General features: G+C 41.1%; 1 protein-coding gene and 1 pseudogene across 1 annotated transcript; both read left to right on the top strand.

Annotated features, from left to right (window-relative positions):
* Positions 1 to 4,763: 4,763 nt before the first annotated feature.
* Positions 4,764 to 13,604, top strand: LOC142596474 (interleukin-31 receptor subunit alpha-like). The gene is given in 7 exon segments (XM_075725594.1): positions 4,764 to 4,825; positions 6,008 to 6,192; positions 7,291 to 7,442; positions 9,983 to 10,148; positions 11,223 to 11,305; positions 11,850 to 12,066; positions 13,543 to 13,604. Coding segments are annotated over 7 exon segments (927 nt in total).
* Positions 13,605 to 15,526: 1,922 nt separating this feature from the next.
* LOC142596473 (neutral amino acid transporter 9-like) overlaps positions 15,527 to 24,828 on the top strand; it is a 61,884-nt pseudogene continuing 52,582 nt past the window's right edge.

Raw genomic sequence — 24,828 nt, 5'->3', positions numbered from 1 at the left:
ACCAGTTTGATGTATTTTCTGACATAGTCATTAGTAATCATAGAATCATAGAATCATAGAATTCATAGAATCATAGAATTCATAGAATTCTATGAATTCATAGAATATAATATGAATTCATAGAATTCATAGAATCATAGAATTGGAAAATACCTTTAAGATCATCCAGTCCAACCATTAACCTAACATTTCCAAGTCCACCACTAAACCAATTATGGGTAGAGTACCAATTGTATGCATACTTTTTACATATCAAATGTTTTTTAAAAACAGATTTAAAAGACAAGAGTCTCTTTTCTTCATTTTCAGCTATTAAAAACATTTGAGTTGAAATTTCTCCATTATTTCTGGGAAGGTGTAGAAACATCATTGTTATACAATACCTACAGTAATATAGTAATTAATGTGAACTGAGTTTATGAACAACAATATCTGATTCGAGTGAGTAGCTGAGCATTTCATTTGAACTCCATTTGAAAAAAAAAATGGTTAAATGATCTGTAGACAACAAAATAAGTTATCATTTTTCCACAGGTATTTTAAAAGGAATTAAGTTTTGTGATATCTTTTGATTTTGTTTTTAGATGAAAACTCTATCAGAGATGCTGACATTTTTCCTTCATCTCCCAAAATTGAAAGAGGATCCACCCTGAAACTATTTTGTATACTTGGAAAGTGCTACACACCTCACAGAAATGCAAGCCACATAATCTGGAAATTGAATCATTAATTGATCGCTCAGGAAAATTATAACATTGTGAACGAGGCTGTATCTAGTATAACCATCCATAATTTCACTTACAACACAGTGCATGTGAAATGTTTCATTAAGTACTTAGGCAAGGAACAACATCTGGTTCACAATGAATTTAAATATGGCTGTAAGTAGAAATATGGGACAATGAATTTTAACATTCTTGAATAACTTATTGTAAAAATTTTATTTTTAAAACTACTACTTTTTTTTTAGCTTGTGGTATTGTAAGACATCTGTATTCAAGTATCTTGTTTTTTTCCTGAAATAAAGCATGAAATTGCAGGCATTCCTTATTGACGCTAGTCTATAACCTCTCTGACCCTGACTTTTGACCAGCTGAAGTGAGTGGAGGTTTTCTGTTGAGTTCAGAGGGTAATGGGTCCGTCCCTTTGGTTGTCTTTTGTCTTAGCCTAGCCAACGTCAGCTTTCTCCAGGGAGGATTTTCCCTCTAATCCTCTGTTCCAAAGAAATTATAATTACAGTCTCATCTGGAGAGGGTTACAGGATAGATATGCATACAAATTCTGTAATTTATTGAACAGATTAAGTCCAGATTATACTAACATATGCCTGGGGGTCCCATTCTAGTAAAGAAGCAATAAACACAGAGAAATACATCTCCGGAATAAAAAACAGCAGAAGGTATTGCCTGTCTGCTAGTGTTCCATAAGATGTCAATAAAAGGAAGATATTTTGAGTGTTATATTAGGTGGGAGAGAAAAGTATTATTTTGGAGAGAGGGCTTTTTCAACCAGTTTATTTCAGTGGGAGCCGTGCTCTTCCTTTCAACTCCAATTTCTTCTAGCAAGTAAAGAAGTCTGGCTCTAACACAGATGTCTTTGAGGGTGTTAAATTTTTATGGATGACTTCAGACTATAAAGATTGGAGAGGATTGTTTCCTTTGTGCTATCTTGCTTATAAGATAAAGAGCTGGAGCTGAACTCCAGATAAAGTGGCTGGAGCTGAACTTGGCAAGGGATGCCAAGAATAATAAGAAGGACTTCTATAGGTATGTCAGCCAGAAAAAGAAGGTCAAAGAAAGTGTATCCCCCCGATGAGCACAACTGTTAAACTGGTAACAACAGACGAGGAGAAGGCTGAGGTACTCAACAACTTCTTTGCCTCGGTCTTCACTAGCAATCTCCCTTCCCACACCTCGCAAGTGGATGGACATCAAAGCAAGGACTGGGGGAGCAAAGTCCCTCCCACTATAAGAGAAGATCAGGTTCAAGACCACCTGAGGAACCTGCACATACATAAGTCTATGGGACCTGATGAGATGCATCCCAGAGTCCTGAGGGAATTGGCTGATGTAGTTCCCAAGCCACTCTCCATGATATCTGAAGTCATGGCAGTCAGGTGAAGTCCCTGGTGACTGGAAAAAGGGAAACATTTCACCCATTTTTAAAAAAGGTAGAAAAGAGGACCCCAGGAACTACCGACCTGTCAGCCTCACCTCCATGCCTGGGAAGATCATGGAACAGATCCTCCTAGGCACATGGAGGACAGGGAGGTGATTCAAGACAGCCAGCACAGATTCACCAAGGGCAAGTCCTGCCTGACCAACCTAGTGGCCTTCTATGATGTATTGACTATATCAGTGGACAAGGGAAAAGCAATGGATGTCATCTACTTGGATTTCTGTAAAGCATTCGACACAGTCCCCCACAACATCCTTCTCTCTAAATTGGAGAGAGATGGGTTTGATGGGTGGACTGTTCGATGGATAAGGAATTGGCTGGATGGTCGCATCCAGAGGGTCGTGGTCAATGGCTCGATGTCCACATGGAGACCGGTGACAAGTGGGGTCCCTCAGGGGTCCATATTGGGACCAGTACTGTTTAATATCTTCATCAATGACATAGACAGTAGGATCGAGTGCACCCTCAGCAAATTTGCAGATGACACCAAGCTGAGTTGTGTGGTTGACACGCCTGAGGGATGGGATGTCATCCAGAGGGACCTGGACAAGCTGGAGAGGTGGGCCTGTGTGAACCTCATGAGGTTCAACAAGGCCAAGTGCAAGGTCCTGCACCTGGGACGGGACAACCCCCGATATCAGTACAGGTTGGGGGATGAAGGGATTGAGAGCAGCCCTGCGGAGAAGGACTTGGGGGTACTGGTAGATGAAAAGCTGGACATGAGCCAACAATGTGCGCTTGCAGCCCAGAAGGCCAGTGGTAACCTGGGCTGCATCAAAAGAAGCGTGGCCAGCAGGTCGAGGGAGGTGATTCTGCCCCTCTACTCTGCTCTGGTGAGACCCCACCTGGAGTACTGCATTCAGCTCTGGAGCCCTCAGCACAAGAAGGACATGGACCTGTTGGAGCGGGTCCAGAGGAGGGCCACCAAAATGATCCGAGGGCTGGAGCACCTCTCCTATGAGGCCAGGCTGAGAGAGTTGGGGTTGTTCAGCCTGGAGAAGAGAAAACTGCGAGGAGACCTTACTGCAGCCTTTCAATACTTAAAGGGGGCTTATAAGAAAGATGGGGACAGACTTTTTAGCAGGGCCTGTAGCAATAGGACAAGGGTTAACAGTTTTAAACTGAAGGAGGGTAGATTCAAACTAGAAATAAGTAAGAATTTTTTTACAATAGGGTGGTGAGACACTGGAACAGGTTGCCCAGAGAGGTAGTGGAGGCCCCATCCCTAGAAACATTCAAGGTCAGGTTGGATGGGGCTCTGAGCAACCTGATCTAGCTAAAGCTGTCCTTGCTCACTGCAGGGGGGTTGGGCTAGATGACCTCTAAAGGTCCCTTCCAACCCAAACTATTCTATGATTCTGTGATAAAGAGAGTCCAGAATTGGTGATCTCTTCTAGGTCATATAGATATGTTTCCCAGGAAGTTGTGTTCTGCACTCTGAGGTCATGGAGGCTCCTCAGATTAGCAATTTTAATAGGGTATGTGGTTAGACATTCTGGGAAGGAACCAAGAGGAGTTTTATCTTTCAGAGAATGCCCTTTCCTGAACTTTCATGCTGTTGCCTTGTTTTCTTCTTACTGTCTGGACTGGCCTTTTGGCTACAGGCTGCAGGGTGTATACTTAGAGATTCAGGCCAATGTATATAGTGGTTTGATATAAAATAGTTAATGAGTTACTGCAAAAATACCTTCAGGCCCACTTAGTTAAGTATTACTGAGAAGTAGTTGGAGAAGATCTCCCTGTCTCCCCAGGGGAAGAAAGAGTGGCTTTGATATTGGTTCAAAATAAAAATTCAATTAGTAAATTCAATTAATTTAGAATTGGTAACAGTTGAAAAAAGTTACAATCTTTTACCTTTTTAGTACTCTCTATAAAGGAAATGAGCATTTTCAACCCAATATTCAGTAGACAAATGTTTACATCAGAATTGATATTCACTTGTTTCCTTGAAGCAACATTACTAATTAGATCAAAAGCTGAGTGAGCCTAAGTACAAATGTAATCTTTTAGGATATTTTACTGCCAAGTCAGAATGAATGCACTTTGTGGGAGTGTTACCCAAAAACTTTCTGTGTTACTAACTATCCTCATTTTGAAGGGGGAAAAAAAGATTATTTCCTCCTCTACTTTAAACAATTCACATTTAAAGCCATTAAAGCCCCTGTTATTCTGTATGACACCAGTAGGGTTTAACCTAGTGACCTTTGGAGTCATAATGTTTCAGTGAAAGAGTCAAGAGTTAGTTGTCCTTTTTGGATTTCTCACATCTGGGGATTTGTATTTACAAATACAAATTATGTAGTCTCATGCTTTTTAGTGTTTTTGTGACCCCATTATAGGAGCATAAATATTTGATTCTTTCAATTTCCATTAAATTTTAAATATTGTTTAGGAGCTTACTTTTTCATAAGTTACAGTGAAAATGGTGAAATCAGTGTTGTTCCAAGGCAGATCTCAGATACAATATTGAAGGTGATAGCACAGATTTTGTCCCAAATATACTTGTCAATCTATTCTTCATAATAGTGCTGCTTGTAATGCTCTTTTTCTGCCTAATCAAGATTCTAGGTAATATGTTTTCTAAAATGTCTAAAATATTCTTGAGAACTGGAAGGAATTCAGATTCCAAAGGAGACATTTTCTTATTGTAAGTTATGTTAGTGTATTGTATCTTTTTTATTTAAATGGTAGGTCAGGAAAACATCTTTAGTTTTATCTCCATTTTAGGCTTGACATTTTAGGCTTCCACCTTCATTAGGTGGAACTTTCTTAATCCTTCTGGTGTTTCTACATTTTATAACTTAGCTGAGTTTGTGAAACCATAAACCATCACAGCTATTGAAAATAAGTTTTGATATTTGTACCAGTACAAATTCTTCTTTAACCACATAGTGAATTGGATTGCAGAACTATTTCCAGTAAAATTTAACCATTAATTTTAATCCAGATCAACTTCCCAGCTGAGTTTACCATACGACTACAAAAGCCCTGGTACAAGGGGGCAGAGAGATGTGGATGGAAACAAACAGCTATGCATGTTAGGGAAGGTAGGACTGCTTCTTTTCGCAGCAGTGCAGGCTTATGCTGGCTTAAAAATGTTCATGAAATACCAGCCTCAAACTGTTTTTTGTTACACGAATGATCTGCTTGCTTACTGCATGATATGAAATATATGAGTTTTTATTTGTTGAAGAATTTCTGTGTGAGTAGGTAAAATGAAACAAATGTTGTTAGTTTTGCATCCCACATTACTTATGAAAGTATATGCTGTAAAGATAGCATATTATCAGTGTGTTCTTTCAGGAAAATTTGTCAAATTTCTATTACCTTGTAATAGCTGGGCAATGGTGCAATTTGGCTTTTCTTTTTTTCTATATTTAAAAGGTGCATAAAAGCTTGTTATCACATAGTTCCATGTGGCCTGTGTTACTAGCTATATCTATCTATCAATTTTTAAAGGACGTCTTGTGTGGAGTTACATGATTTCACTACTCTTTGAGATTTTAATCTAAAATAATAATAATCTGTGGATCCCCCCTTAAGGCATTTTTACTCTTCATTACTGCCCCTGGAAAGTTGTCTTACTAATTGCAATTAAAACTAATTGAGTCTGTGCAGGCTATTTATATGCATTTGCAGGAGCAGTGCAATTAGGAACCAGTATTTGTTTGCACAGAAGTATCTTCTAAGGAGATGTTCACTGGTAGAAATATCCTGCAACCTCAGAAACATATAACTAATAATTAAATCCTAACCCAACAATCAGTTTGAGTTACTCTAAGAAAATCCTCTAATTTCTAACTCCTTTTATTTTTGTCTTGTTTTTTAGGATGAGAGAACAAAGTGTGATGATTCCAAATACAGTAGGCTCCACCTGCCAAAGCAAAACTGAGTCATGTTCATTTTATTACCCAAATACTCCATATAGTGGTTCTTTTTGTTTTCAGGTGAAAGCTGAAAATGTTTTGAGTGAAACCTCATCAGATTGTGTTCCTATAGCTATGGAAAAAATAGGTAATTAAAACAAAGAGTTAAAGAAAGATAAATCAGTATATGTTGAGCTGACTGCACCCTCCCCAATTCTTTTTCCCTCCCTATAGCATACAGTTTAGAGAACTCTGAAACAAATTGTGTAATCAAAGTTAGTTTACATAGAAAAAAATAATGAAAAATAATCTTTTCAATATAATAGTTTTGAAATTGTTATGTGAGTTTCATTTGGTTTTAAATTGGTTTTAGTTTTGAAGTGATATATAATTTTAATTGTTAGTTAAAATTATGAAGTCTCTGAAATTAAATTCATTTAGGGTTTAATAAAGTGTTTCATCCTTCCCAATTTTTTTTTTCATCAAAATTTAGATGCTTCCAATTTAGTTGAAGCAAGTTTCTTGTTATATTTTAATTGATTGCCTTTCCATGTAAAATTCTTTGAAGTGGTTGGTGGTACAGGCAGCGATTTTCAGTAATTTCTTAGTCTTACCTAGATGTAGTGAAAAATGATAGTGTGTTGTATTCATAATATGGAACATCTAAGTACAACAATTTTTTTGTATTTTTGCTGCAGCACTCTTGTCAGCTCTCTAGCTGTATGCTCCTTTATTCCCTGTGTTCAAGCCTGCTGTGGCTCCTCATTACTTTCCACATCCTCTATACCAGCCACCTCTTTTCTCAGTCTTTTCTCTTTTTCTACTCCATTCTTTTCCCAGCATCTCCTTCACACTCCTCTCACCCTCATCCTTTTCAACTGAATTCTTTCCTCATCTGCAGTTAGGACTTGACTTTAGCCTTCCAGCTCTACTTTTCTTTTCCCTGCTGTTGTCTCTGAGAAGAGACTCTGGTAGAATTCTTCAGCACTGATACAGATGAAAGAAATATGCACATCTGTTTGAGAGCAGGTTTGTCAGCATTAAATTAGTTATGTGTGCAGTCTCTCTTATAGAAAACTTTCCATATGTAGAGTTATGTCTGTAAAATACTCTTCATGTGAATACTCTGATAGGACATACGTTATTGGGATAATAATTAAACTTCTTGGAACGCATGTAGATGGAGAAATTCTGAACTTTCATAGAAGCCTTTTCCCCTGTTAATACTTTTGTTTCTCCATTCTAGAGAAATTTGAAGCTCCTGAAATACTTTCAGTAAAAAAAATTGCTGGTATAAAGTAGTTGCTTACAGTAACCTGGAAAATGTCTGAGAAGATTATCCCTTCACAAGATTTCATTTGCCAGGTTCAATACAGAAACTTGTATTCAAACTCTTTGGTAAGCTACATAAGTTTTCTTCTGAATGTTAGTTTGTGACTAATTTAGCATTTAGTCTTTTCTTTCTTTCAGATGGCCTATTCCAATGCTCCTTGGTATGGAAGTGATTCTATTTGCAGTCTTACTGTTTCCTTGTCCAAATTTAAGAATGAGTCAGGTTTCAGGTTGCTTGGCTTTTTTTTTTTTTTTTTTTAAGTTCATTAAACTGGGATGTCTGCCTTGACCTTACTATTTTATACATTAAATGTTTAATTCTGGGAGACAAGAAGAATTCTTCAGGGTAACTAATAGTAGTCCTCAGAGCTTTAAAGAAGTTCCTGATACTAAAGCTGTTTCTAATTATCATCCTCCTTACATTCTCATGGCAAGCATCTTTACTGTAGATATGACATATTAGTTGTTGGATTCAGGATATACTATCCTGGATGATCTGATGGGCAGGATGGTTCAGGTACACCCTGGATATTAGAAACTGAACTAATATTTATTTAAAAGATCCATTCAAGATGTTCATCCCTTTGAAGTCAAGACACTGGTGTCCTTGTGATGATTACATGCATATGGGATACTTCCCAAATGTTGAAAACGTTCATGTTTTTGCCAAGTTACAGCATTATTGTGTCTATTTGTCAGCCCCTGCATAAGAAATCACCTGTTTACTTTTTCACTATCAAATACAGTCTACATCCATTTTCCTCCTCAGGACTTCTATCTGCATTTTTCTACAGACATTCTAGAGAAAAAATAGTAGCCATGATCAGTAAAAACAAAAATCCAGTGTGTTTAGTTCTGTAGGATCTTAGGCAGGCATGATTCATAGTTTTGTCTGTAGCCAGTGCAACGGCAATGGCCAACAAAGACAGCCTCAAATAATCAGTTAGATATAGGAGCTGTTTTTCTGTCTGTCAGCACAAATATGTAAAAAAAAAAAAAAAGTGTTTGAGCAAATGACAGATATTTTCTTGACCTTTTAAGCCTTCCTACCAAAACAATCTAAATAGTTTGCTGTGGACTGTTTTTACTGAGTGTAAAACAGATGACCTATTTTTCTACTTGCATGTACTAAGTTTCTAATTATAATTAAATATTGTTCACAGCCTTTTGGCAAGTAACTAGAAGCTAGTCTGGGGTGTCTGCAATTCTATGTCAGGTTCTGCAGAAGACTGATAATAGTTTTGAAGCCCTTTTTATTGCAGGTTGGCTAAGGTGTCTATCACCTAGCAGTGTTTTGTAGATCCCTGAATTCATTCTCATAGAAGCAGTTTTCTATTTTTGAAAATGAGTTTCTTCAGATCAGAATGGACTAAAATTTTCAGAGGTTAGAGGTTGTTTCATTAGGCAGTGCACTTCCCATCCTGGTGTTTAAAGGAGAGGGTGTCTGCATTTTGCATTGTTATAGTTTGATTCACTTCTCATTGGAAGGTTCAACTGGTAGAAGACAAGAATTTCTTCACAGGTTTTTGGCCCTGTTGTTGTAAACTTACATGACATTACTACTTCAGTTTGGCTCCCAAGAGGGAATCTCCCTTATTCTAAAACTTACCTTTGCTGACCTTGTTAGAATTTAGCTAGCTCGAACATTTATTTTAGCATCTTTCTGTTTTAGTCATCTGAAATTTGAGAGGAAGAAGAGTTGTTAATTATTCATTAATTTTTGCAATTTGAAGAAGACATTAATGTTGGTGTAGTGATTACATCAATCCTTCTCTACACAAACACTTAAATCTTTCTATAGTTCCTGTTGTTTGCTTCTACTTCTTGTTGTCAATCCAGTTGAGTTGATGCATCAACTCCAATTGCTGCTTTTCATATTTCTTTTCACCTTTTGTTTTGGAACAACAATCTAGTTTCTGACTTCCAGCAGTGAGATTTGAGTGGGCTCCTTTTAAGATGAGGAAATTACTCACCTTGTCATTACTTTTCCAAGAAGATATTGCATCAGTTATTTCTCATACACTTGTCTTCCTTCACTGCTTAAATGCTCCATCTTTTTTTCTTTTTTCTTCTTGGTACCAGAATTTTCTGTGTTTTCATTTGAATCATATGCTGATGATTTTTGGGATAGCCTACAGCTGCATTGTTACATGGCTAAGAGCTAGAAAACCCTGTATCTCAAAAAATAAAAACAAGTACCCAGCTGGCTCACAGGCTGCAGGTGATCACTGCTTCCCCAGGGATGCTTCTGCTGTGAAGTGGAGCTGTATCCAGGGCATTATGGTGATATTTGCTTTAGCAATACTCAGTTGCTTCCCACCACTGGGACCTGCAATCATCCAGCACCTCCTGAGCTGCACACAGTTCAAGTCACAGGTCAGTAAGTACAGACCTAGTTTAGGCTTGAGTTTTTCAAACCCTGGAGTTTTACAGGAAGAATGAAGATACTACACAGAAAAATGAAATACAAAACAAGTAATTTTGAGTTTCAGAGAAGTGAAGTGAGAAACATGAAAACTGCATCCGCTTTTTTTTTTTAAAAACTGAGTCATGTATCTGCATGCAATTTTATAGCAAATAATTTTTGTTCATGTATCTACTTTCAGGAAGTTGTCACTGTCCTGCTGACTTCTGCAGAAAAAATAGCATCATGTAATCTCATGGATCTGTGGAACTCCACAGAATATTCATTTGCCATTCGGTATACCAGTGTTGTATCAAAATTCTGGAGTGAACAGAGTAGAGAGAAAACAACAAGCATGGAAGAGAAAGGTAGGCTAACTATTTAGTATGTTTTTCTTTGGGTATACTTTGGGGCATTAGGATCTAATAATGGAAAACTGTATTTTCAGCATATTATTAATCTATTGGATTTAGAATTCTGTTGTTTAAACAGAGCAAATGTGTATTTTTTTTCAATATAGAAGAGGGGAAACTAAAAGACAAGAGCAAGGAGTGGAGGAGATTTGAAAGGGGATACAAACAACATAGGGCTAAGGAAGAAAATGGGTGAATAGACAGACAGGAAGAGAGAAAAAATTAAGAGAGTGAATGGAGAATGAACTAAGTAGGACAGTAGCAGAAATGTAGTGTAGCAAGTATGTCCAATAAAATGAATTATAAGTAGAGAAATTAAATTGCCAGTTATAAAACAAGACTAGAAAATCTCCTCTAGAACTTAACAAAAGAAAGCAGAGGGAAACATATGGAAAGAACAGGAAAAAATGGCTTGAGAAGGTACATAGGTTTAGAGGAAACTATTTAATGACTAGAATACAAAAAATAATTGAGGAGTAAATGACTAGAACATTGATAAATTTGAAAATATTATAAAGTATTCATACACACACATTTATATGTGGAAACTGTTTCTCAGCTCCTCTTTCTAGTACTCTTTAACCCAAAATGAGTCAAGATATTAGTCTATTGTATATTCTTAAAACAAATTTTAAAAAAAAATTGGTATTTTATACAATGTTGTCAATGTACATAGCACATTCATGTAAGAAGATAGTATCTTGCCTCTTAGAATTCCATAAACTAAATAAAATGCCTTTGGTAAAATACAGCAGTTAACAAAAAGATTAATGAATGCTTCTTGAGTATTATGCAGTGCCTGAAATCTGAACAAAAGAGAATTATTTTGAGGAGAGGGAAGTCGCTAGCTGCATAAAAAGAGAGAAGCTGTACTAATTAGGGAAAAAAGGCACAACATTACACAAGGGAAAACTTTTTAATAAGTTGCTCTCAGACTGTATTTTTGAAACCTTTTGATTGTTTTTACCATACTACACTATCTTTTTAATATAACAACAAATTTCAAGATATTTTTGTGTCTTTAAATAGCTCCTTCAGAAAAAGTGGATTTGTGGAGGGTAGTTGAATCTTCACACTCAGCTGGAAGTAGATCTGTACATCTTATGTGGAAGGTATATACTCTTTATGTGAATTGATAATCATATTGGTATCCTGCAGCTGATATTGCATAGGAGCATTTTAGTGTTGTAGGACATATAACTGCTAGGGGGTTTTGCTGTCATCAGAAAAATCCTCACTGAACTAAAGCAGAATTGAAAAGGCTTTTGTTTACTGAATGGTAGATGAATAGAGCTTTGTAATCAGTGCAGAAGGGAAGGGTTTAATTGTGCTCAGATCACTGGAAAATCTGACTGAAAATCCTTACAACTGCTTTTAAATAATACAGCTTACCAAAGCTGTATTTAAATTCACTATAATCTTCTAGTAGAGTAACCAGAGGATTTTTGTGTTTCAAATCTCAGTATTTGACTTTTGAACCTTTCCTTCAATTAAATTATTGCAGCTGACTGTCTTGAAGATGGGACTGAAAAAAGTACCTTGCTTTTCTAAATATAGTATGATCATTTTGTAATTTGAGCTGGACTCTTTAATACAGTATATACTTTTGATTATACAAATACCACTGTGAAACACTACTGCATATTTTTTTAATAGCTATTAAACAACTTTGCACCTTCTGGGAGAATTCTAGGCTACAAAATACAGTATTTTCCAGAAAACAATGCTGCACTTAAAATGAAAAACATCACTACCAATAAGAAAATTATTTTACTTTTCAATGAAGAGGCGTATATAATATCTATTGCTGCCTATAACTCTGCTGAAAATTCTCCTGAAGCTATTTTGAGGATTCCATCCACTGATGGAAAAAGTAAGATTTCTCAATATTATGATAGATTTTTCTCATTACAAACAAATGATCTTCCTGATATCTGTTTAAGTTCTGTTATAGTGGAAACAAAATTGTGCTATGGACTTTTGTCGTAGAACTATATATTTAGAACTGTATTATGTACAAAGCTGTGTAGTCCATTACTTTTTACTAGAACAATATTATCTCCCTGGTTGTATTTTGCCATCATGTTTTTGTTATAGAAGATTATTGTTGGGGGTTTTGTTTTAACATATCATTGTTAAAATATCAGCATTTTCTGATGTCTTATTAGAATTTCTAATTTATTACTTTCTGAGGGCTTTTTGGTTTTGTTTTTTTAACCCTGGACCTCCCAAATAAATTTACAGAGTCCCACCCAATTCTGTCTCATCCCTCTACTAGGTCATAAAATTGAATGCCACAGGGCATTATTGCAGTGCATTTAATAACATCATTCAAAGAAAGATGTGTTTAATAGAAGTCCCTAAGATGTGTCAATGGAAGCAGAGAGAGAGAGAGAAAAACACTGTGTTTATTTTCGTTTCATATGCATTCTCAAAGTACCCCATTCTGCCCACTGCCAGGGACAGGAAGCTGGTCTGCTCTAGCACAGTAGTTATGTTCTTTGGCTCTTATGTTTACTTCTGATATCTCTCTCAGCCTTGTATTGCAACATCCTGCTGCCTACCCATGGTACAGAAGAGTGATTGCATTTGACACACTTGAATAATTTCTCTTGCATCAGTTGTTCATGAACTAAGTACAAGTGGCCCTCTGGAATTGCTCAATTAAATTCCAGTCTAATCAGAAAATTGGATATGTAGACATGATGTCATCTTGTCCTGGAGGTTGCTGACTACCTCTCTATCCACTTCTGTATCCCACAATAAATCTTTTTTCTGATTTTTTTCCATGCTGTGACATGCTTTTTTTTTTCCCCTCTACTTCACTAGGTGTTTTTTCTCTCTGTTTTACCAGGTTGGGTTTTCACTCAGGCTTCCATTACCTCTGTTCTGCAGGTTGATGGTTCGCTTTTGCTTCACTGTCATTCATGGACTTGCTGACTTGATATACTGTTTTCCTAGTATCTTTGATGTCCCAATCAAAACTTGCTTATCTGCACTACCTGTAAAATTGGTAGTAAATTGGTTTGTAAAATTTTGCAAACTGTAAAATTTGGATCCTAAAAGAGAGACTGGTCTTTGCTTCTGTGTGTGTAAATCTCAAGTATCTTCTTTTCAATTTTTTTTTGTCCCCCTCCCTGCTTTTTATTGTTACAATTCTTATAAGCTTAATTTTAAGGTATTTTGAGTACATGCATGTTAATGTAGGTATAAAGTAACCTTTTTTTATAACCTCAACTAAGTGTCATACTCTTCTAAAGATGTCATCCCACCTTGCTCCAATTTAATTGTTTTCTTGCTACAGTTTTCATGAAGATAGAATTGCTGAAATTTTTTGTTAAATTTTTAGCTTCTCAGATTATTGAAACAGTGAGGGCCTTCACAAACCTCCTCCCCCTCCTTCTTCACTGACCTTGGTGTCTGCATAGTTGTTTCTCTCACATATTCTCACTCCTCTCTTCCGGCTGCTGTTCCGCAGCAGTTTTCCCCCCTTCTTAAATATGTTATCACAGATGTGCTACCACTGTCACTGATTGGCTCAGCCTTGGCCAGTGGCGGATCCATCTTGGAGCCGCCTGGCATTGGCTCTGTCAGGCATGGGGGAAGCTTCTGGCATCTTCTCACAGAAGCCACCCCTGTAGCCCCCCCCCACTACCAAAACCTTGCCACGCAAACCTAATACAGCTTGGTATAGCTTTCCTGCTCTGGAGGCTGGTAGCATAACTTTTTGAGCATATTCTTAATCTCCTACCTCAGGAGCAGTATCCATACAAAGTGTCAGTATGGTCCTATTTATTCAGAACTTCTCTAGCCTAAATATCAGCAGAATCTGTGTTTCAGTGTCCTAAGTTTGTTCTTCCTGTATAGTTTATAAAGAATGCTGTTGGATCATTCAATGCTTCAGAAATGATTCTTTTTCCTCCTTTGTTTTAGACATCACTGTTAGCAGACACCTAACATCATCTTTTTTTTAAAAAGATCTCAAACTTACAAATCTTGTTGTGTCTTCAGTTGCTTCTGGATATCCAGTTCAGAGCCAGGGCAAGAGTATTCTTGGTAATTTTTAAAGTAGAAAGAGGAAGGTGATGATTTCTGTCAGATTCAGTCCTGTACATGCAAAGTTTCCTGACATGTTGGTTTCTGAGTAATTTAATGCCGACTGCTTTGTGCGGGGTCATCCTCATGTTATGGAGCCATATGTTCTCCATATTACGTAGTAAAGCTTCTAATGTAAAGCAGACTGTGTCCATTTTAGGGCTTCAGATTAGTTTCTTTAGGAAATTAGTTTTAAATAGCAACTCAAGGGAGTTAATTTTAAACGGAAAAACCCTACTGTACTGATGTTTTTTGAGGCTTCTCTGACGTCACATCTTTTTGATAAGAATCGAACTTTGAGTTTGTGCCAAGGTGACTTCACTGATGGTCTTTTAACTCTAGAAATTCACTTTTCCCACCTTGATTTAAGAGAAACTCGATTTGTTTAATCTCAAGGCATATTGCAGCATATCTGTTTCCTGAGTGTTTCTTGACTGAACTGAATGATGACATGAGTTGGCTTTGACTTTATGCATTTAATTTCATAATATGAAAATATTTAAATACAGGTTTTTACAGTTTCAAATACTGTTTGTAGACATAGAATGTTATGATATATGCCCTGCTTAAAATAATTAAAAAGTAAAACATATTATACTAATTCCAGTAATGGAGAAGGTATTGCAAATGTTGAGTTCTATTCAGAAAAGCATTTTGAAACTTGGAAAAAAATTTCTGTTGATTTTTGCTTTCCTATGACTTTATTGGGGTGATATCCCAGTGCTGATAGGTTGCATCCTTTTGGATGATCAGTGTTTAACTGCATGTACTAGAAATATAGTTAAATTTCATGAGCTGCAGAAACTATTTTAAGTTCTTAAAATAGTTGGCTCAGAAATTAAGTTCTTAATTTCTGAGCCTAGGTTCCACAGCTTGTGGAAATAAAGTTCTCAAAATATACTATAGGAGATCATAATTTGCCTATCTTAAATATTAGCAAAAAATGTGTATTTATTTTTAAAAGTAAATACATAATGGTCGGGTTTTTTATTTGTTTTTTTTTCCCCCTAAACTGCTAAGTAGATAGAACTTAGTAGAACTTAGTAGAACTTAGTAGATAGAACACTTAAATTGCCAATGTTTATCTCAAAGGACTGATAGGGTCACTTTGTATTTCAAGTTGTCTTTAAAATACTCTGTGATTTATCATTGTAAAAGATGCTAAATGAGTGTACCATTCCCTGATATAACACTATTTTGTGTGTGTATTGACATAAATCTTCTCCTAAAAAGATGAAATGGTGAACTCTGATGTTCTGCAATACAGACTGAAGTCCTTACAGGCTAATATGCAATATGCTATCTATATCATGGCAAGCAATGAAGCTGGTGGAACCAGTGGAGAGCCAAAAACCTTCAAGACTTTGAAACTCAGTAAGTAATATTCCAGGTTAGTTATTACTATTTTAAAAACAGGCTTGGGAGTAAGAAATACAGGACATTTATGTTTAGGCATTTGTTAATTTTTTTTTTTTAAATGAGTGTTAAACAATACAAGGAAAACGTACCAACACTAGCTGAATTTAACTCAATATCACTGATCATCTCTACAGACTAAAACCTCAGGATTAGAAGTCAAAACCCAAAATTTTATTTTGCTATCAATAAAGCTGTGGAATACTATGGATGTTTGTGGGAGCAACACTTTGTATGCTGTCAGTTATGGGATGGGGTGCCTAACATTTTATTAAAAAGCAGACATTTCCATCTGAGATACCAGATTTAGAATAGCCGTGCATTGTGTTGCATCCCTTCTGCTATATAAGCTTAACTAATAAATGGGTACACAAGTTGTGGCCAGTGGGGGGGAAATAACTTTTCCTATTTCTTACTATTTATTTTAGTCAGATTTTACCAAGGAGGTTGGTATGAAGGTTACAGGCCAGAAGTTCAGACACTTCCTCATTTCTACTTCTGGAAGAATGTTTTCAATAGATATATAAATTGTCAGAGTGGTGGCCAAACTGAAATATAAAAAAAGTATATGAGCTATCCTTAAACTTGTCATGGCAGTTGAAGCTAATTTATTTTTTTGCCTGTAAATTCATCTGCTAGTTTGCTACTCAAATGCAAGGTAAGTGAGGTCTGGTCTCTATTGCTGTCAGTACCTACCTCTGGTAGGTACTTAGAAGGTAGTTCAGAAATCTGTGCACTATGTTTCAGTCAGAGTAACTGTATTTACAGTTACCAAACAAAAACCCCGACCATTATGTATTTACTTTTAAAAATAAATACACATTTTTTGCTAATATTTAAGATAGTCAAATTATGATCTCCTATATTTACAGCAGTCACCGAGGCGAAGGGCTCCGGAGCGGACGTTCGTGCTGGGGCACCCTTGCTAAGGCGGCAAAAAGCAGGGCGAGAGCGAGCAGCCCAGCCCCCCGCCTAGAGCGGGGAAGAGCGAGCTGCTGACGTGCAGCAGCTCTGACGCAGCGTGAGCGGGGCCAGAAGTGACAGTGGCCAAACCCCCCACCTCTAAAAGCAGCCCCCAGGGAGCGCGAGCGACCAGGACGGGCAAACAGGGCGTGGCGCGTCAGAAGGGTGTGGCAGTTCGTGTGGGCAGGGCGTGCAGGGAAGGCCGAGTGCCCCCGCTCCTAGTTCCAAAGGGAAACTTAGGCAGTGGTCATCGTCCTCCCAGGAAAATACCTGGCAGCTATGGTTACCACCCGCCCGAAAGCCTCTGCCAGAAGGAATGCGGCGACCCAGACAGAGGTCCCGCACAAACATGCAGCTGTCCAGGTCGCCAGCTGCAGGGAGTGCCTGAGCCTGTCGCTTGTACCGCAGGACAGTGGAGACGGCAAATGTCTTTGCTGTGACCAGGTAGATGATCTCCTCAGCCTGGTGGCAGAGCTGAAGGAGGAGGTGGAAAGGCTGAGGAGTATCAGGGAGTGTGAGAGGGAAATAGACTGGTGGAGCCACACCCTACTATCCCTGGGGCAAAGGCAGCAGATGGGGGCCCCACAAGGAGTGGAGGATCCCCTACCCTCTTGCCGGCAAGCAGAAGGAGGGGATCCAAGAGATGGGGGGGAATGGAAACAGGTCCCTGCCCGGGGAGGCAGGCGAATCCCCTCCCGGCCTCCCTCACCTTCCCAGTTGCCCTTACATAACAGATACGGGGCTCTGGAAGTTGAGGGCCAGGCAAGCAGGGAGGGAGGTGAAGGCGAAGGTCCAGCCAGGGGGTGCCAAGGGCCAGTCAGTCAACCCCACAGATTACGACTGCCCCTGTTAAGAAAAAAAGCAGGGTAATTGTGGTGGGGGATTCCCTCCTGCGGGGAACTGAGGGCCCAATCTGCCGTCCGGACCCATCCCACAGGGAAGTCTGCTGCCTCCCTGGGGCCCGGGTTAGGGACATTACTAGGAAACTCCCCGACCTCGTGAGGCCCTCCGATTATTACCCGTTGCTGGTTGTACAGGATGGCAGTGATGAGATTACAGAGAGAAGTCCTAAAGCAATGAAGAGGGACTTCAGGGCACTGGGGCGATTAGTCGCAGGATCGGGAGCACAGGTAGTGTTTTCCTCAATTCCGGTCAGTGGCAGTTAAGAGTGCTGAAAGGAATGGGAAAACTCACCTGATTAACAGGTGGCTCAGAGGCTGGTGCCATCAGTGGAATTTTGGGTTTTTCGATCATGGGGAGGTTTACACGGCACCGGGCCTGCTGGTGGCTGATGGAGATCAGCTGTCTCCAAAGGGGAAAAGGATTCTCGCCCATGAGTTGGCAGGACTCATTGGGAGGGCTTTAAACTAGGTTTGAAGGGGGGAGGGGATATAAATGGGCCCGCTAGTGAGGAGCCCAGGGGCGGCATGGCAACGCTGGGGGCAAAATCGATAGCCCGGCTCAAGTGCATCTACACCAATGCACATAGCATGGGCAACAAACAGGAGGAGCTGGAAGCCCTTGTGCAGCAGGATGGCTATGACATAGTCGCCATCACAGAAACGTGGTGGGATGACTCTCATGACTGGAGTGCTGCATTGGATGGCTATAAGCTCTTCAGAAGGGATAGGCAGGGAAGGAGAGGCGGTGGGGTGGCTCTGTATGTTAGGGAGTGTTTTGACTGTATAGAGCTCGACAGTGGTGATGTTAAGGTCGAGTGCTTATGGGTAAGGATGAGGGGGAAGGCCAGCAAGGCGGATGTCCTGTTGGGAGTCTGCTATAGACCACCCAACCAGGATGCAGAGATAGATGAAGCGTTCTACAAGCGGCTGGCAGAACTCTCGCAATCGCCAGCCCTTGTTCTCGTGAGGGGCTTCAACTTGCCGGACATCTGCTGGAAATACAACACAGCAGAGAGGCAACAGTCTCGGAAGTTCCTAGAGTGTGTGGAAGATAACTTCCTGATGCAGCTGGTAAGCGAGCCTACCAGGGGAGGTGCCTCGCTTGACCTGCTGTTTACTAACAGAGAAGGGATTGTGGGAGATGTCGTGGTCGGAGGCTGTTTTGGGCTTAGCAACCACGATATGATAGAGTTCTCTATTCTGGGCGATGTAAAGAGGAGGGGCAGCAAAACTGTTACCATGGACTTCCGGAGGGCAGACTTTGGCCTGTTCAGGACCCTGGTTGGGAAAGTCCCATGGCAGGCAGTCCTGAAAGGCAAAGGGGTCCAGGAAGGCTGGGCCTTCTTCAAGAAGGAAGTCTTAAGGGCGCAGGAGCAGGCTGTCCCCGTGTGCCGTAAGACCAACCGGTGGGGAAAACGACCGGCCTGGCTGAATAGGGAGCTTTTGCGGGGACTCAGGGAAAAAAGGAGAGTCTACCGCCTTTGGCAGAAGGGGCGGGCAACTCAGGAAGAGTACAGGGATCTTGTTAGGTCCTGCAGGGAGGAAATTAGAAAAGCAAAAGCCCAGCAAGAACTCAATCTGGCCACTGTTGTAAAAGATAATAAAAAATGTTTTTATAAGTACATCAGCAATAAAAGGAGAGCCAAGGAGGATCTTCATCCTTTGCTGGATGTGGCGGGGAACATTGTCACTAAGGACAAGGAAAAGGCTGAGGTACTTAACGCCTTCTTTGCCTCTGTGTTTAACAGCCAGACCGGTCATCCCCAGGGTACTCAGCCCCCTGAGCTAGAGGATAGGGATGGGGACCAGAATGGAGCCCTCATAGTCCAGGAGGAAGCACTTAATGACCTGCTATGCCACCTGGACACTCACAAGTCTATGGGGCCAGATGGGATCCACCCGAGAGTACTGAGGGAGCTGGCAGAGGAGCTTGCCAAGCCACTCTCCATCATCTCTCAGCAGTCCTGGTTAACAGGGGAGGTCCCTGATGACTGGAGGCTTGCCAATGTGACGCCCATCTATAAGAAGGGCCGGAAGGAGGACCCGGGGAACTACAGGCCTGTCAGCCTGACCTCGGTGCTGGGGAAGACTATGGAGAGGTTCATATTGAGTGAACTCAACAGGCAAGTGCAGGTCAACCAGGGGATCAGGCCCAGCCAGCATGGGTTCATGAAAGGCAGGTCCTGCTTGACCAACCTGATCTCCTTTTATGACCTGGTGATCCGCCTGGTGGATAAGGGAAAGGCTGTGGACGTCATCTACCTGGACTTCAGTAAAGCCTTTGACACCATCTCCCATAATATTCTCCTTGGGAAGCTGGCAGCTCATGGCTTGGATGGGCATAGTCTTCTCTGGGTAAAAAACTGGTTGGGTGGCCGAGCCCAGAGAGTAGTGGTGAATGGAGTGAAGTCCAGTTGGCGGCTGGTCACGAGCGGTGTTCCCCAGGGCTCTGTTTTGGGGCCAGTCTTGTTTAATATCTTTATCAACGATCTGGATGAGGGGATTGAGTGCACCCTCAGTAAGTTTACAGATGACACCAAGTTGGGTGGGAGTGTCGATATGCTCGAGGGTAGGATGGCCCTGCAGAGGGACCTGGACAGGCTGGACCGATGGGCCGAGGCCAACTGTATGAGGTTTAACAAGGCCAAGTGCCGGGTCCTGCACTTGGGTCACAACAACCCCATGCAACGCTACAGGCTTGGGGAAGAGTGGCTGGAAAGCTGCCTGGCCGAAAAGGACCTGGGGGTGTTGGTTGACAGCCGGCTGAACATGAGCCAGCAGTGTGCCCAGGTGGCCAAGAAGGCCAACAGCATCCTGGCTTGTATCAGGAATAGTGTGGCCAGCAGGAGCAGGGAGGTGATTGTCCCCTTGTACTTGGTGCTGGTGAGGCCGCACTTGGAATACTGTGTCCAGTTTTGGGCCCCTCAATACAAGAAAGACATTGAGGTGCTGGAGCATGTCCAGAGAAGGGCAACGAAGCTGGTGAAGGGTCTGGAGCACAGGCATTATGAGGAGCCACTGAGGGAACTGGGGTTGTTTAGTCTGGAGAAGAGGAGGCTGAGGGGAGACCTTATCACCCTCTACAACTACCTGAAAGGAGGTTGTAGTGAGGTGGGTGTTGGTCTCTTCTCCCATGTAGTTAGCGATAGACCGAGAGGAAATGGGCTCAAGCTGCGCCAGGGGAGGTTTAGGTTGGAAATTAGGAAAAATTTCTTCACGGAAAGGGTAGTCAAGCATTGGAACAGGCTGCCCAGAGAGGTGGTGGAGTCACCATCCCTGGAGGTATTTAAAAGATGTGTAGATGTGGCACTTCGGGACATGGTTTAGTCTCGTCTGCTCTTGATTGGTTTAGTGTGGACTTGGTAGTGTAGGTTAATGGTTGGACTGGATGATCTTAAGGGTCTTTTCCAACCTAAACGATTCTATGATTCTATTTTTTGTATATTTTAAACCTGTCTCCTGCATTGAATTTAATATTTATTTTGTAGTAACAGGTAGAAGTAGCACTACACAGCAGTTTTAGGTGACTCTAAAACAACAGCTGCCCAGAGAGGTGGTAGACTCTTCATCCTTGGTGACATTCAACAGTTGTTTTGGTATAACCCTAAACAACCTGATTCTAAATTATTGTGTGTTTCTATTAAATAAAGTAAAATTTTAAATGCAATACATCTGTTCCTGGGATATCCTGAGAAGTCTCATCATGAGCTGCTTTTCTGGCTCAGTAATTGTGACTACTTGGATGCAAAATTCTCATCTTTTGATGCGTCATACAATGAATACCATACAGTATTCTGAGTAATTTTGAGTCGTTTTGACAGAGCTCTTTAGAATTGTGCTAATTAGGTGACTTGGATGTTGAAAATTACCTGTCTTAAGGGAACACATGAAGAAATTATAAACATCTGTGGTGGTTTTTTGTTTGGGGTTTTTTTTCCCCTTTCTAAAGATAAAGAAGATGTTATTTTCATTGCTATACTGTCACGGAGTGAGAGAGAAGCAAAAATATACTTTATTGATATAAACCAGTGAGTTAACAAAGTTCAATGGTAAATGTGACAGTGGTGTAACAAGATTTGATGGCAAGGTACACTTGATTATTTACTGCATAGAGGACAGAGTCAGACAAAACTGTCAGGGAGACCCTCCTGTTGAGTCATGAGGTTCAGAAAGGACCCCCTTTCTTTCTAAACTCCTTCCTCAGAGAGGAATCTAGGTGCGGCTGGATCCAATCCTAGTCCCAGACTGGGTCAAAGGTTTATGTCTAAAAGATTGTATATGCGCAATCAATCCTTTATATCAGTTAGCTAAGATTTCAAAGTTTAGTATGCTATTAGTCACTTATCAAGGATCTATTGCAGCAAGGAATCTCTCAACTTCAAGGAGTAACCTTGAGAGGTGTCCCTACCCAAGGGGAGATCCTGGCGTGCAGCCCATTGCCGTGCAGGAGACCTCAAAGGGCTTTTGGGCTGCTCACTATTTAGGGGGGTAAGATGATTGACTCATAGTCATATTTGCATACCGACTGCAGATGTTAGTTTCTTCCAAATTTGGCTTGAGTTGGACACTGACCAACACTGTGGTTAGGTGGATACATTGCCATAAATTAGCCCTTGGCTATTCCTTGGCTATTGTGGTGTTATCTGTCTCCCCCAAATCCACTTTGAGCTGACCAGACACATCGATCACGACTGCCACTGGTGGTTATTGCCTGAGCAGGGTTACAGGAAAAGGTCAGGAGCGGGGGAGCACACCACCATATATACCCATTGGTTTAATCATGTTGTTTCTATTAGGCTTTGGATAACATGCATTTTCAAAAAACACGTGTGAGTACATTTTCTACCTTCTAAAGCTGAATGCAATCAGGTCATTTTAACTTGTAAAAGACAAATATTTATTTATCTTCTAAATACTTCTGTTTGGTTACAAACCACTGTCAAGTTAAGAAACAAAGCATTTGGAGTAACAAATAACTAAGCATATGGATTATATTCTAACTGCAGTGTCCTGGTTTCGGCTGGGATAGACATAGATATATGTTCCTCCCTACGGGCCTGTGTTTCGGCTGTGGAAAAACTGTCTGAAAAACTGTCCTGAGAGTTCCAGCAACTCACAGAGGATATGTCCTACTCCCCACCTGTACGGACCAGTATCTCAGCCATTAAGAGTCAATGTACTTCTGCCCAAGAGAGAGAATATAGGGGATACACACCATGGGGTACCCTGTGGTTTTACCTGTGTGACCACGGAGAGGACATGAGGAAGTGGGATGGAAAATCCACCTCGACCCTAGAGGAACGGATGTGTGAGTTGCAAGGAAAAACTATTACAAAAAGGTGGTTCTCCCAGGAAAACTGCAGCTCCAGTTTCCAGTGAGCAGTTCCCCAGACAGAGGAAGAGGGCTAATTCTACTCCAGATCTTAATCAAGGGACTCTTCATTCACATTTACAAGGAGTGAACAACGAATACTATGACCAGGACTAGAGGGGCCCTGCCTCCAGCCAGGTGGAGGAAAGGGACAACCGGGTTTCCTGGACTGTGTGGATTCGATGGCCTGGAACATCAGACCCACAGGAGTAGAAGGCTCTAGTGGACACCGGTGCTCAGTGTACCCTAATGCCATCAATTTATAGAGGGGCAGAACCCATCTGTATTTCTGGAGTGACAGGGGGATCCCAACAGCTAACGTTATTGGGGGACAAAGTGAGCCTAGCTGGGAATGAGTGGGAGAAGCACCCCATTGTGACTGGCCCAGAGGCCCCGTGCATCCTTGGCATAGCCTACCTCAGGAGAGGGTATTTCAAGGACCCAAAAGGGTACTGGTGGGCTTTTGGTATAGCTGGCTTGGAGACAGAGGAAATTAAACAGCTGTCCACCTTGCCCGGTCTCTCGGAGGACCCTTCTGTTGTGGGGTTGCTGAGGGTCGAAGAACAACAGGTGCCGATCGCTACCACAACAGTGCACCGGCGGCAATATCGCACCGAGACTCCCTGCTTCCCATCCATAACCTGATTCGTCGACTGGAGAGCCAGGGAGTGATGAGCAAGACTCGCTCACCCTTTAACAGTCCCATATGGCCAGTGCAAAAGTCTAACGGGGAGTGGAGACTAACAGTGGACTATCGTGGCATGAACGAAGTTACCACCGCCACTGAGTGCTGCCGTGCCAGACATGCTAGGAATTCAATACGAACTGCAGTCAAAGGCAGCCAAGTGCTATGCCACAATTGATATCGCTAATGCATTCTTCTCAATCCCTTTGGCAGCAGAGTGCAGGCCCCAGTTTGCTTTTACCTGGAGGGGTGTTCAGTACACCTGGAATCGACTGCCCCAGGGGTGGAAACACAGCCCTACCATTTGCCATGGACTGATCCAGACGGCACTGGAACAGGGTGAAGCTCCAGAACATCTGCAATACATTGATGACATCATCGTATGGGGCAACACAGCAGAAGAAGTTTTTGAGAAGGTAAAGAAAATAGTCCAAATCCTTCTGAAGGCTGGTTTTGCCATAAACCAAAGTGAGGTCAAGGGACCTGTACAGGAGATCCAGTTTTTAGGAATAAAATGGCAAGATGGACATCGTCAGATCCCAATGGATGTGATCAACAAAATAACAGTCATGTCTCCACCAACTAGCAAAAGGTAAGGCAGGGACAGGGGAAGATTAACTGAGTGATGTGTGGCATGTTGGGTGTTCCACAGCCTAGTTCTTTTATAAAAGAAGCACAAATAAAGTTAGGAGGAGAATCACTCTGCAGCTTGCTTTGAAGTAAATATCTAGTAGCTCAGTGCCTTAACAAGGTCTTGTGTTATCACAAGTCATGATTGACTTCCTGTACAGTGCCCAGAGGCATGATGGGGACGCTGCAGCACAGTTGAAGTCTTGCAGAGATGAGCCGGGGGCTCCTGAGATAGAGCTCACAAGGAAACCTCCGTGAAACACCCCAAGGGAAACAAGGGATGTTCCACTAAGGCGGCGACACGGCCAACAGCCCAGATGAAATGCCTCTACACGAACACACACAGCATGGGGAACAAACAGGAGGAGTTGGAAGCTACTGTGGTACTAGAAAGCTACGACCTGATTGCCATAACCAAAACCTGGTGGGACGAATCCCATGACTGGAATGTGGCTACAGGCTGTTCAGAAGGGACAGGCGAGGAAGGAGGGGCGGAGGCGTTGCCCTCTACATAAAGAAATCAATACTGTGTGAAGAGCTGTCCCTGAAGAATAGCCACGAGCAGGTCGAAAG

This window comes from Pelecanus crispus, chromosome W, assembly GCF_030463565.1.
Source record: "Pelecanus crispus isolate bPelCri1 chromosome W, bPelCri1.pri, whole genome shotgun sequence".
Taxonomy (NCBI): domain Eukaryota; kingdom Metazoa; phylum Chordata; class Aves; order Pelecaniformes; family Pelecanidae; genus Pelecanus; species Pelecanus crispus.
This window is presented reverse-complemented; position numbering and strand designations above follow the sequence as displayed.